Source organism: Ammospiza caudacuta, chromosome 11 (assembly GCF_027887145.1).
Source record: "Ammospiza caudacuta isolate bAmmCau1 chromosome 11, bAmmCau1.pri, whole genome shotgun sequence".
Classification (NCBI taxonomy): domain Eukaryota; kingdom Metazoa; phylum Chordata; class Aves; order Passeriformes; family Passerellidae; genus Ammospiza; species Ammospiza caudacuta.
This window is the reverse complement of record NC_080603.1, coordinates 11,366,321-11,378,566: the sequence shown is the minus strand read 5'-3', so window position 1 is coordinate 11,378,566 and position 12,246 is coordinate 11,366,321. Positions and strand designations below refer to the sequence as shown.

At 39.5% G+C, this 12,246-nt stretch overlaps 1 protein-coding gene across 1 annotated transcript in view; it reads left to right on the top strand.

Moving 5' to 3' along the window:
• Positions 1 to 12,246, top strand: part of DOCK10 (dedicator of cytokinesis 10) — a 141,980-nt gene that overhangs the window by 76,392 nt on the left and 53,342 nt on the right. The window contains exons 8-13 of the mRNA XM_058812233.1: positions 3,844 to 4,027; positions 5,657 to 5,742; positions 8,234 to 8,317; positions 9,208 to 9,363; positions 10,877 to 11,098; positions 11,822 to 11,944. Coding sequence (XP_058668216.1) covers positions 3,844 to 4,027; positions 5,657 to 5,742; positions 8,234 to 8,317; positions 9,208 to 9,363; positions 10,877 to 11,098; positions 11,822 to 11,944 — 855 coding nt within the window. The remainder of the gene's footprint in view (positions 1 to 3,843; positions 4,028 to 5,656; positions 5,743 to 8,233; positions 8,318 to 9,207; positions 9,364 to 10,876; positions 11,099 to 11,821; positions 11,945 to 12,246) is intronic.

The following is a 12,246-nucleotide window of genomic DNA, read 5'->3' as shown; positions in this document are numbered from 1 at the left end:
TCTCATTCTAATAATATATTTCTCTTTTTTCTTTTACTTCATTCTAAACCAAGATGTTACCTTGAATGGTATGTGACTATTGCCTGATCTAGCCCAATGTGTCAGTAAATAAGGAGAAATACCTTTTATTTAATCCATACTTTACAACTTAACCAGTAAAGATTGGTAACAGTACTGGGCAGGCTGATTTGAGGATTGCTTTGAAAGAAACCTTCAGGTAACCCAAGAGAAGGCCTCTAATAAACAAGAGATTTTCTTGGTTGTGATGTCCCTCCTTTACCTCTCAACCCCTTTGGAGCAAGAAAAGTGATCATTTCCCAGTGATTCACCTGGGAACAATATTTGCTGGCAGTCCCCAGCTCTGTGGGCAGTGGCCATTGTCCCAGTGCTGTTCAGAAGGGTGTTTGTTTTTCCAAACAGGGGTGGGAGAGGATGCAGATAAGCTTGTAGGACAGTGATGTTTGCCATTGTCACTGCATTGGCTTGAAGAGACCCTCACAGGTAGCCTGGAAGTGTAGCAGAAGCCATGGAGGAGATTCTTAGAGAGAAATCGTGGTGAGAAATTGCTGCTGGCTCCTGCCTGCAGCAGGGGCTTTCTGTAAGCTGGGTCTCAGCCAGAGCTCAGCCCTGTAGGGTCTTGTTGTGCACATATTTAATGCTGCCCCATAGGGTGCCCTTTCTGCTATGCTGTTTTTCATGACACTCCAGGATAGCAAAAATATCTTGACTGCAACATTTCTGCCCTTTTTTACTAACTTCTGACAAAAAAAAACCTCAAGAAACCTTTGAAATCCTCCTCCCCCTGAACCTTTGATAGCTGCTTTCTAAACCTACACTGTTCCTCCAGATTGTCCCACACTGGTTGAACATGAGGTTTTCTCTTGCCTGCCCCCAAATTCAAATTTCTGTGATAGGTTTGATTGACATTTAGCATGGGACTCTCAAATTTGAACTAGCTTCACTAGCAAGAAGTTAGACTCTTAGCCAAGGGTGTACTAGGGTGAATGCCATCAGCTGGCCAGGTCTGTGATGGACTTGGAATCGTAGGGCTGAGAAACAAAACCTGGCTTAGAGCTGCCATAAACAGGGAGGCCAAAGAATGTGGAGAAAGAGTTGAGTAAAACTGAATTTTTAGTGAAAAAATGTGATATCTACATTGTGATTTAATGAGTTTTAATACTACTATAAATTGTTTTAAGTCTCTGTGAATGACTTTGAGCTCCTGTTTGCTTGAGATAGAATATCAAAATTGTAGTAAAAATCCCAGAGAAATCATCTCCAGATAAAATACAAAATGCTTCCAAAACAATCCGTTCGTTTGGAAGAATGACCCTGCAGGCATTAGACTTAGCCTGATGTTTCATTTATAGCTCATTCATAGTCTCTTTTTTGAATCTTGTATTACTTCTTTCTGGAAGAAATTTTTTGAACTTGAAATTAATTGTTGAAGATTAGAAGTTAAGGTCCATATGCCATATGGAAGGAGTTTTATAGAGGAGCAAACTGAGAAATGGTACATTGTTGGTTTTGGGTTGTTTTTTGTTTTTTTTTTTTTTTTTAACTGATGAGGAAGGTAAAATGGTTGACCTTAGATTTGAAACAAAGACTTTGCTGTAGATATCATCTGCTTGCCAGAAGTCTGAAGTGCAGATGGAAAAGTGGATATTGAAGTTTTCCTGCCCTGCCTGATGTTTTTAAGGTTCAGCATGCAAAATATATTGCTGTATTAGATAATGTCTGATAGTCTTTCAGTACCTGATTTAAAGATCTTGGCCTTGTCATAAAGGGAAAGCTATAAAATAGAAAATAAACCCATTAATTTTAAATGCTTTTGTCTTATCTGAAGTAAAATTGAAACAGAGTATTCTTCTTTATATATTGTGCATAAACTGGTGTACATAATTTACTTTACAAGTAATCTGGCTTTAAAAGTTTTAAATGGCCATTACCTAAGATCCTTGGCATAGTTTTGTTTAACTTCTAGCTCTTGGTCAAGCCCTTCTATGATTTTATATATATATGTTATGATTTTTTATATATGTAACAGGTTTTAGTGAAGTTTTACTCCTTGTTTTACATTATTTGAATGTATGGTTGGAGGAGAGGAGTAATTTCAGGATCTGGATAAATACTGAACACCCAAGAACCAATTTCTACAAAACCCAAGCTTGTTCTTACTCTGCACTTGATGAATTAAAATCTATAACCCTGAAAGAGTATTCACCTCTATAAAGTACTTGAGAGGAAAATTATTTCCTATCAAGAGAATTTCCAGTAGCAGAACTGAAAAATAGCACACGTGCACACATATGCACACAGACAATCCCAAGTCAGTTTGAAAAGCCAAGATTTGTCTGACCCCCTTGACCCAAGTAGCTCCAGAAGAAGTAGTTCAGTCTTAAGTGATTCTTGATCTGGGTCATGACATGTAAAATAAGAACTGGAGCAAGTGATTAGCAACAGATTGGGTAGGAATCTTCTAAATCATCTCTGCTGCTGGAAAAAAATGTTCATGGAACTTGCTTCTCAGTGTCCTGGGTTCTCATCCTCCTCTGCTAATCAGGATCAGATTTTACCTCTGTTCCTCCTAAATAAAAGTATCACTATCATCTTGCCATCTGGCTTAGAAACCTCTTAATTACTTAACATATAGAACTATGCAGAAAAATACTTCCAGTATGCAGAAATAGAGGAGACCACTGTGATGTTATTTGAGACTGTTAAGGAAGAAAAAATAGAGTGAAATGACCAGTTATGGGGTGGATGATTTTTTTTTTTCATTTGTCAGCATCACTCTAAGGTTAAATCTGTCAATAAAGTGATGGCAATATTCTGGAATATTGAAATCCAAATGGTGGCACTGATGTCCACCATCAGTCAGCTTTAAAAGTTCAGTGTAACAATAGGGGGTGGAATGCATTACTGTTCTCTCAGATATAAGCAAAGAGGAGAGAAAATTGATGCAACTGCTTCCTTAGGACTAAGAGATATGTGCCTCACTAATTGGCTAAATTTGAGAAATGAAGCACATTATGTTAGATCCCATCAGTTTATTTGATTTTATTGAGCTGTTTCAGTAGCTAAGTACCTGTTAATTCTTATGACAGAAATGGATAGAATTATCATCTCCTGCAGGTAAAATTGGTGACAGAGAACAGCTCTCAGGACTCAGTCTATTCCCAGTACACTGGGCATTTGTTCTTATTTTGTGCTGGAAAAGGATAGCATTACAATGACTGACCAGCACTGTACCTCACCTTTGCCTTTTGTGAAAAATTGTTAAAATCCCCTAAGTTGTTTTTAAAATCTGTCTAAGAAAAAAAATAGCTGTGGGAAGTACTCATTATAAATAGTTACTGCGCAGGAATTTGTCCTGTTGCAATCTTCTGGAAAGTCCTATTCCCTCTCTCCCCCAAATATTTATATGACTTAGCAATACTTTGATTTATCTTTTGGGTGTCTGATAGGCTGGTCAAGTGTAAGAACTTTTTTTTAGAGCTGTTCTCTCCAGACCACTCCAACTCACCTAGCAGTGCTGCATTTTGTGACATGGGGTTCTTTATTGTTCCACATGGGAGGTATTCCCTTCTGAACTATTGTCCATCTTAGATTTCTGTGGCTAAATATAGGACATATGTCTGGCCACAGAAGCTCTTAAATGCACAAATTGACAGAAATTTGTGTTAGTATCACACTATTTGAATTTTCTCTAAAGCCACTGAAGTTTGCTGAAATGTGATTTTTAAGGAGTGGCCATATACAAGTCCATAAGATGGATGCCTTTTTCAGTACCTTTTTGTATTAGTTCTAGTGTTTGTTTTTATTTTCCTTTTGTTCCAACAGAATAACAGGCTTAGGAAACATGCCTTTGAGCTGAAAATGAATGACCTCACATACTTTGTGCTGGCAGCTGAAAATGAGCAGGATATGGATGACTGGATTTCTACTCTCAACAAAATCCTGCAAATAAATCCAGAGGGAACCATTCAGGAGAGGAAGAGTGCAGATCTCACTGATCTGAGACTTGGTAAGAGTGAAAAATCTCTTGTATTGCTGGGGGTTTTTTAAACAAGTGAAAAAAGTGGAACCTTCATATGAGTATTTAATCATTTTAAGTGCCTGAGTCTGTAATGGATTCTGTACCTATTGATTCCTGACAAGGCAGCACCAGTCTTGGCAGTCCCTGAATAATTTCAGCTAACTCCCCTCAGATCATTTTCAAATGGCTGGAGGGGAGGTAAAGCTGTTCCCACAAAGTCAGCAGGAGCAACGTGGCTCCACTTTGCATATGCAGCTCTTTTTTAAATTTAGTCCTCTGACTCTGATCTCTCTCAGTGATCTTGCTGGTACTTTGTGTTTTACTGTCCTGGAACTCTGAAGGTTTAAAAAATTGCTGGAGAGTGGTTTGATCAGTTCTTTTTCCAACATTATGCTTTCTTTAAAAATCTGGAGCTAATAATTTAAAAGAAAAAAAACAGCTGTGGTATATGGCTCTTTCTCTGAAAGCTTATTGACTTTTGCTTCTTGCTTTTTTGAGCTTGCATATTATGCTCTCACTGTGAAAGAAAGAGTTGGATGCTCTGTTGTACTGCAGTCTTCATGTGGCAGTAACTCATTCCTCCACATAATAAACCACATACAGTTTGGATGCACTCCAGCTGAAATTCTAAGGCTGAAAACACTTGAAACCTTAATACAGATGTAAAATGTGTGTGCTCTGAGCCGAGTCAAAGCTTTGCATCCACATGCATCTGAATCTTAGGGATGTTCAGAGCTAATTGAACTCTTTATCCTGATGTTTATAGTAAGTTCTAATTCTGGAAGGACAGGATACTCATATAGACAAAGATGTTTTTAGAACTTGGAGGCACAAGAGACTTGCACTTAAGAATCAGAGGAGTACTTTTGAAAATGTGACCTGTAAAGAATATTAATAAAACAGGAAGAAATATGTGCATAAGAGGTCAAAAACACAGGCTAACAGAAAACAGAAGTCTCTACCAATAAAAAAAGCTGATAACAAGCAACAGGAATGTGCTATAGAGTTAATTTGTCAAAAGCCATGAGGTTTTCTTGGCAAGAAGAGCCCTAAGTGACTGCAGTGACTTCTCTCACATGGGGCTGAATTACCAAGTGGGAGCAGAGCTCTCCCTGGTGAGCTGGTAAAGCCCAGGGCTTGTGTTCAGTGCTGCTCTCTGCACCCACAGGTTTGCAGCTCATGGAGTGCAGACTGCATCCCTCCCTTTCCCAGAGAGAGGGGAAGGTCCTGCCTGCCTCACTGAATGCTCCCTTTATGGGAATCCCAAATCTTTTGCTTGACATAAACCCTTGGTGTTGCATCAGAAGGGACTGAGAGGAAAAGGTGTATTTGTCATGGGAGTGAATATTTGTCATGGGTGAATGTGTGGGATGGTTCAATGAGTAGTCAGGCCTGTTGTTTGGAAGAATAAATATAGACTAAGATAGAGTGAGCAGCAGTGAGAGATGAGGTTGAGGAGGACAAAGATTTACAGAGCATCCCTTCCATTTGCAGAGGTGATGAGTCTGAAGGGAATAAAAATAAATGACATGGAAATATGGGGTTTTATCTTTTAAATTCTATGGTAATAGCAAGAATAATAAAACCATTTTGTGTTTATTTTTCCTTCTCTTCAAGACCCTGCAGAAGTTCCAGTGAATTATGATTGCTCTCAAGAAGAGGCAGATTCCTCAGAGAACACCTTGCACCCAGACTTCGCAAAAGTAATGGATGTTACACTTTTCTTTACAAGTTTAGTGGAAAGAACTTCCTAGGTGCAAAATGCCTGCCAATACCTGATCATTAATATTCTGAAAGGTTGAAAAATATAGCACAGTCTATTACAATTGTTAGAGATAAAACAAGTGACAGGAATAATCCTTTCTGAGCACCTCATCCTTTTGTTTAAGTAAGAAAATCACCACCAGATGCAAAGAGTAGGTGTTCCACAGTGTGTTTTGATTTAGACCTGTGAAATCAGTAAGGATCTGATCCCCTCTGTTATATGTGAAATATTTGCTCATCTGAACTGCATTTCAGTAGATTCTGGCCCTTGGAGAGCCAAGATTTCCTGTGTGACTGGCAGGGAAGAGAGCTCTGAACTGCTCATTGCCTCCTGTAACTTCATTGAAAGATGCATGTGCTACCAGGGGAGGCATTTTGTCCTCTAGAGCTCATAAACTGTTTCATGTGGATGAGATAATTGTGTATGGTGCTAAGAAGCTTTTTAATGAAAAGCTAGATTGGAAATGCTTCACTGCTTTCTCTTAAATGAGTGTACAATCTGTTTGTAGCCTCCTGCCAGTGAGCTGCTGTAGATGCTGTCTGCCTACAGAGCCAAATGCTCTTTGAGGATGTCACACAGATTTGATCTGAAAGCTGTCTGTGCAATTGGGGACAGAATTTTACTGTATGTCATATTCATAAATGTGAAGTGGTCACCTAGAATGTGAAAAAGCAAATTAAAATCAAATCACCAAACAAAATAAAACCAGAACAAAATAAAATATATCTGAGTTTTTTTATTAAGGACAATAGAAGTGTCTGATCATCTTGTCTGTAGGTAGATTCTTTCTAATGGTTTAGTTGATGCAGATATCTCACTGGTGCCTGCAAGTCTATAGGAGATGGTCAGCTTGTTTTCTGATGCTTTTTTTGCCCTTTATATGGATAATTCCTGTTCCCCCACCCTGGCTCTACAGGCCCGGCTGCAGCAGTGTTCTGTGCCTTTCCCTAGTCCATGCAGATGAACGTCCTGGTCCCATCTCTGTCTAAACCAGGCTACCAGAGCCACATCCAGGGCTGCTTCTGGTTAGGCCATGGGCAGGGCATGTTAGGAAGTGAGCACAGAGCTCTTGGTCCTGCTGGGCTGCTACTGCTTGTTACTTAATGTGTACTGGCAATACCATGGTGTTGTGGGAGATAGGGAACACTGAACAAGAGAATATCTTGTGCCATGTCAGCTAAGGGTTGTACTCAGTCCTAGGCAAGCAGAAAAGATGGACACTCTTTTAATATTTTAGAGATTAATTTTTTTTTTTAAGTTGGAGAAAATCAAAGTGCAAAGACTGAAGGAACTGAGCAATTGAAATATCCCAAGGGATCTTTAAGGAGAAGGAAATGTGTAGGGCTTACTTTACATATTGAATAAATGAGCTTAACTAGTGAGGAAAAAGGTTTTTGCAGTTAGACATAAGGATTTTAGAAGGTAGGGTAGGAAAGCACCAGGTGGCTTCAGGAGGTGAAGTTGGTTTTGTCAGAGAGCTTGCTATTGAGCTAAGCAAGTGTCAGAAAGGAAATGGGTATGTCTGATGCTCCCTGTGGCAGAGGGTGGGTGGCAGAGGGCTGCCAGCCTTCCCTTTGGGTGACACTGCAGTCTGTGCCTGCTCAGCCTGTGAGGCTGGGTGACATTTGCTGCCTCCCTTTCTGCCCTGCCCTGGCTCAGGTGTTTTTCTGTGGGGCTGGTTTGTTGGGGGTTTATTTCCCTCACCTTGGGAATCTCTAAACTGATTGTGGTGCAGAGATCTGACATCTTCCTCAATGGATTGTGACTGTAGTTCTCTTCACAGAGAGCAGCCAGCACAACTCTTCCAGGATTTTTCCTGGGGAAGGCAGCAGGAAGCACAGAGAGAAGAGAAAACAATTCTTATCTCTATTTGCTGCGCCTGTTGTTTGGCACAGCTGGAATGTGTTATGGAGATTGTTTACCCAAAGTGATTTGTTAATTGGACACTGGTGAAGTTGATTTGATTCTTTGCCCAATTAGATCAAAGCTGTGTCCTGGCTGTCTCAGACAGTCACAGGTTATTCTTTAGTATTGTATAGTATCTCTTTAGTATGCAATTTAGTATAGTATTAGTGTAATATAACTTAGCTTAGTAAAGGAATTGTTCAGCCTTTTGATTGAAGGAGTCATTCATTATTGAAGGAGTCAGCACATTATTCCCTGCACTGGGGAGGCCCCAGCAATGATAATAGATAGCATATGTGAACGCACAAAAACTTGAATTACTTAATTGATCTATTTTGGGATTCCTCAGAAGTGTGTCATGGCCTGAAAAGCCCTGCTTCACAAACAAGGGGTGCTTGGGGATAACTGCTGCAGAACGGGGAAATGTTGTTTTGAGTGAAACATTGATCACTCATTTAGAAGTCCAACAGCTCCATGAATTTCTGTTCTTGTGCAGAAAACTAATTTATTATCTGTCACCACAGTACATCACAGAAACAGAAGAAACAGTGAAAGCCTCTCGAAACACAGAGCGACTAAACCTGTTCTCTTTGGATCCTGATATAACAGTAAGCAAAATTTAATTTTTTCTTTTTTTTTTTAACTCTTAGAAATTTTAAAATCCAGGTGAGATGAGCTAACTGGGTTAGCTGAGCCAGCAGAGTGGGTTGAGCTTGAGCAAGCAGCTGGGTATAGCCAAGGCTTCAGCAGGGAAGAGGGAGGGGAGCTGTCTGCAGCCCACAGGGATTTCTGCACAGACTCTGCATTTGGGCTGCAGCATGGCTGAGGATGGCAGTGACCTCTGGGGGTCATCCAGTCCAGCTGAGCTAAGCTCTGAATGAGTTTAAAACAAGCATTAAAGCAAAGTTTAACATTTAATGTCAGGATTCAAAGGAAGTTATTTCTTGCACTGAATGTGATTTAAATGGAAATTTTATTTTAGTTAAAAAGAAGGCTTAAGTAACATTGGGATCAGTGTGTATTTAAACTTGAGTCTGATGTCAATCAACTATAAGACCTTTATTCCAAGTATTAAGCAAATTAAAATAGTGATGTGGTATATAAGTAATGGGGAAAGAGAGAAATGCCTGGAATCTCATTCTAAAATGTACTGTTAATAATCTGAAAATGTGAGGTGTTTTAATCTATATGAGGAAATTAAAAGCTGAAGTTCTAGAAACAGTAAGTAAACAAAAAAAAAAAGTAAGTTCTGAAATTATAAGAAACTAATTTAAATCCCTCTGACATTATATATGTCCTCAGGCAACCTTTTTTGTTTGCTTCCTAATCTATAAATTAGGAGTAATACTTGTTTACTATAGTAATATGAAGAGACCAACAGTGACTTTTGAGGTTTTCAGGTGTTTCAGTGGTGGTTGCGAAGACCTTTAAAAAGCTTACTTTGTTTTGGAATATGATGCTATTTCCTATGTATAACAAATTGCCCTACTTATTTCAGGCACTGAATCCTCAGAAAAAGGAGTTTCCAGGGACAAACTCAGTGATAAAGCCATTTGAAGAAAAGCCTGCAAAGAGGATCCTGGTTACCTGCAAATCCCTCAGTATGAATCTCCAGGCCTGTGTTACTGAAAATGAAAATGATCCCTTAACCAATGTAAGCTTTTCTTATTTCTCTGGGATTTTTTTACTTTCTTTTTTTGGTTGATTTGTTGGTTGGGGTTTTTCTTCTTTTCGTACATGTGTTATTTGGAGAGAGAAGTGAAAGGAAAGCTGTATCACATGCTTGCTGCTCCCTTTGGACTGAATAACAGAACTGATTAACTTTACAATGGATATTTTGAAGCTGATTTATATTGCAGACTTTTAGCTATAGTTCAGTGAAGGATTAAAAATGTTTCAAACCTTGAGGATTCTTAACAACTGCTATAGGAAGAACAAGTTTAAACTGCCAAGACCTATGTAGGGAGGCAATGGAATATCAGTTGCTGGTGAACAGGGGTTTTTTGTTGTTTTCCAGGGAGAGACAAGGAACCAAGCAGATAAAATTACAGGAGAGAAGGCAAAATAGAAAGGACAAGATGTTTCATCTAGTGGAAAAATCCAGCTAAAACCGGGACAAAACAGAAAATTTTGCTTATTCTTACTGTAAAAGCAAAAGACCTGAGGAAATTGAGATGTAGATGTCAGTCTATAGCTTTTAGTTAGTTCTCCTTTGAAGCAGTAAAGTTATGAGACATCAGTGTCCCAGCAGTTCCACTTTCATATATTACATATGAGACATTGATTTGTTTGTTGATTTGTTTGTTTTTCATTTGAAGATGACCTCTACAGTGAGTGCAAGTTCAGCATGATGTAATCAATATCTATTTTTGGTAGACTGGAATAACTGTTTAAATAAAGCCATGATAACTGCACCAAGGGCATGCAATATCCACTGCAGAGGCTGGAAAAGCAAAGGACAATGTACCTGCTGTGCCCTGCTCTTTATCTCCTCAGTTTTAGGGTTCTGGTGTCTGGACAGCTCAGGTGGTGCTATCCTGAGGCTGCTTTATTCTGTCAGAACTATGGATGCTCTTAGGAGGTTACTTTCAGTCACACGACTGAATTCCCTGGTACTCTGCCATAGGATAAGTGGGCACTGTCAGAGTGGTTTGAATGCTCTTGGTTTCCCAGCAAAATGGAACATGTGTTTCCCACAGAATAATACACCCACGCTTTTGTGTTTGTACCAGTAAACATTTTCCATCCCCTTACATTTGTCATCTTTGTGTTGCATTTCTGACAATCCCTGGAAAGCCCACACTCGCTCTTCCCTCTTTTATAATGACTCTCAATCTGCATTTTAAAAGTCCTGCAGTGTGTTTTCTGGGGCTCTGTTCATTTACTCTAATAATTAGTTATCTATTTGCTTTTGATTCTTTGAGCTTCTGAGCTGTCAGCTCCTCTTCTGGCACCCTGTTAACAAGCTTTCTTTAAAAGCCCCTAAAATTGCATGGTTGGAAACTAATCTGGGGTGTGTGTGTGTGAACATGTGTTTTTCATGTATCTCATAATTTGTAAATAATATTTGTTTACTTTCTTTTCTTCTTGTTGCAGAAACCCATTAAAAATAGCCTTCACCCCATCCTCTCAGTTATCACCTATTATGTTTCTGGTATTTCCTGCAGGTAGAGCCTTTCTTTGTGAGCGTGGCACTGTATGATGTCAGGGATGGCAGGAAGATCTCTGCTGATTTTCATGTGGATTTGAACCACACTCTGGTTAGACAGATGATTTCAGGTTCCTCAAGTCCATTGGAAAATGGTGTAGTTGAAAATATTGATTCAAATGAAATGGAAGAACCACAGGTCAAAGGGTTCCCAGAAGAGTGGCTGAAATACCCCAAACAGGTATTCCACATGTGACTTGCATGGCTTAGTGACTTGTGTCACTTAGTTTGATAATATTCCTTTTCATTGGAGAACTTTTGCATGCTATGTTCTTGTTATCAACAAAATTCTCTTTTGTGTGTCAGCTGTATGGATCCACTTGCTTTCTGAGCTTCTCTGTATAGACCATTTACAATCAGAACTGATAAAGTTAGTGTCCCTTATTTAGAGGAAGCATCCATATTCCCTGTGCTCTTTGGGTCCATTTGCTGACCTCTCCCAACCAGCCAAACAAAATCACACCTCATAGCAGCACCTACATGCTGCAATAATCTCAAAGTTGCCATAAGCTGTGGGCTGAAACAGCATGTGTTAACTTTTTCTCCTCCTTTCATTGTCCTGAGGAATAACTGACTCAGGCCAGCTTAGGTGCTGCCCAAGAGGAGCAGTTAGCTTAGGCCATACTAACATGGTCACACTGCTTTTTGACTTGAATCAGTCAAGACTTGAATCACCTTGTTTGCAAGGTGCTGCATGTGCACAAGCTGACTTCAGCAGTAGCACAAAGATTTTCTTTTCCATCTGGCTGTGTTGAATAAGTAGAGATAATAATCCTTAATAATCCTTTCTGGATTTGGTTTGTTACTCTTTCCATCAGCAGAGAGCACTGGCTCAGTATTTCTCAGTATTTTCTTTCTGCAGTATCACTGTATACTTTTGAACTGTTCTCCCTTTTATCCACAGGCTCTTTTCTCCATAAGCAATCCTCACTCTGAGATTGTACTGGTGGCAAAAATAGAAAAGGTGCTTACGGGAAACATTGCCAGCAGTGCCGAGCCTTACATTAAGAATCCTGATTCTTTTAAGGTAATGTAACAGGAACATCATTTCCTGCTCTGTGAGCTTCAGCCTGCTGAAGGCATTGCAAATCCTTCTGACAAAGATCAGGTTCCTGAGCAGGACAGGCTCCTGGGAGCCCCATGCTTCAGAAAGCAAATGTCCAGGTTCCACTGGCCAGATGAATGATCTCTATTTTGTCTGCAACTTACAGATACATCATGGTGCATTGCTGTGCTGGTTCTGCCTTAGTACAGGGATGTTCTGTTGCAGCAATGTTTTACAAATTATGAGCTGTGGAACTTTGTACAGGAGCAAAGCTGGGGTAGGCA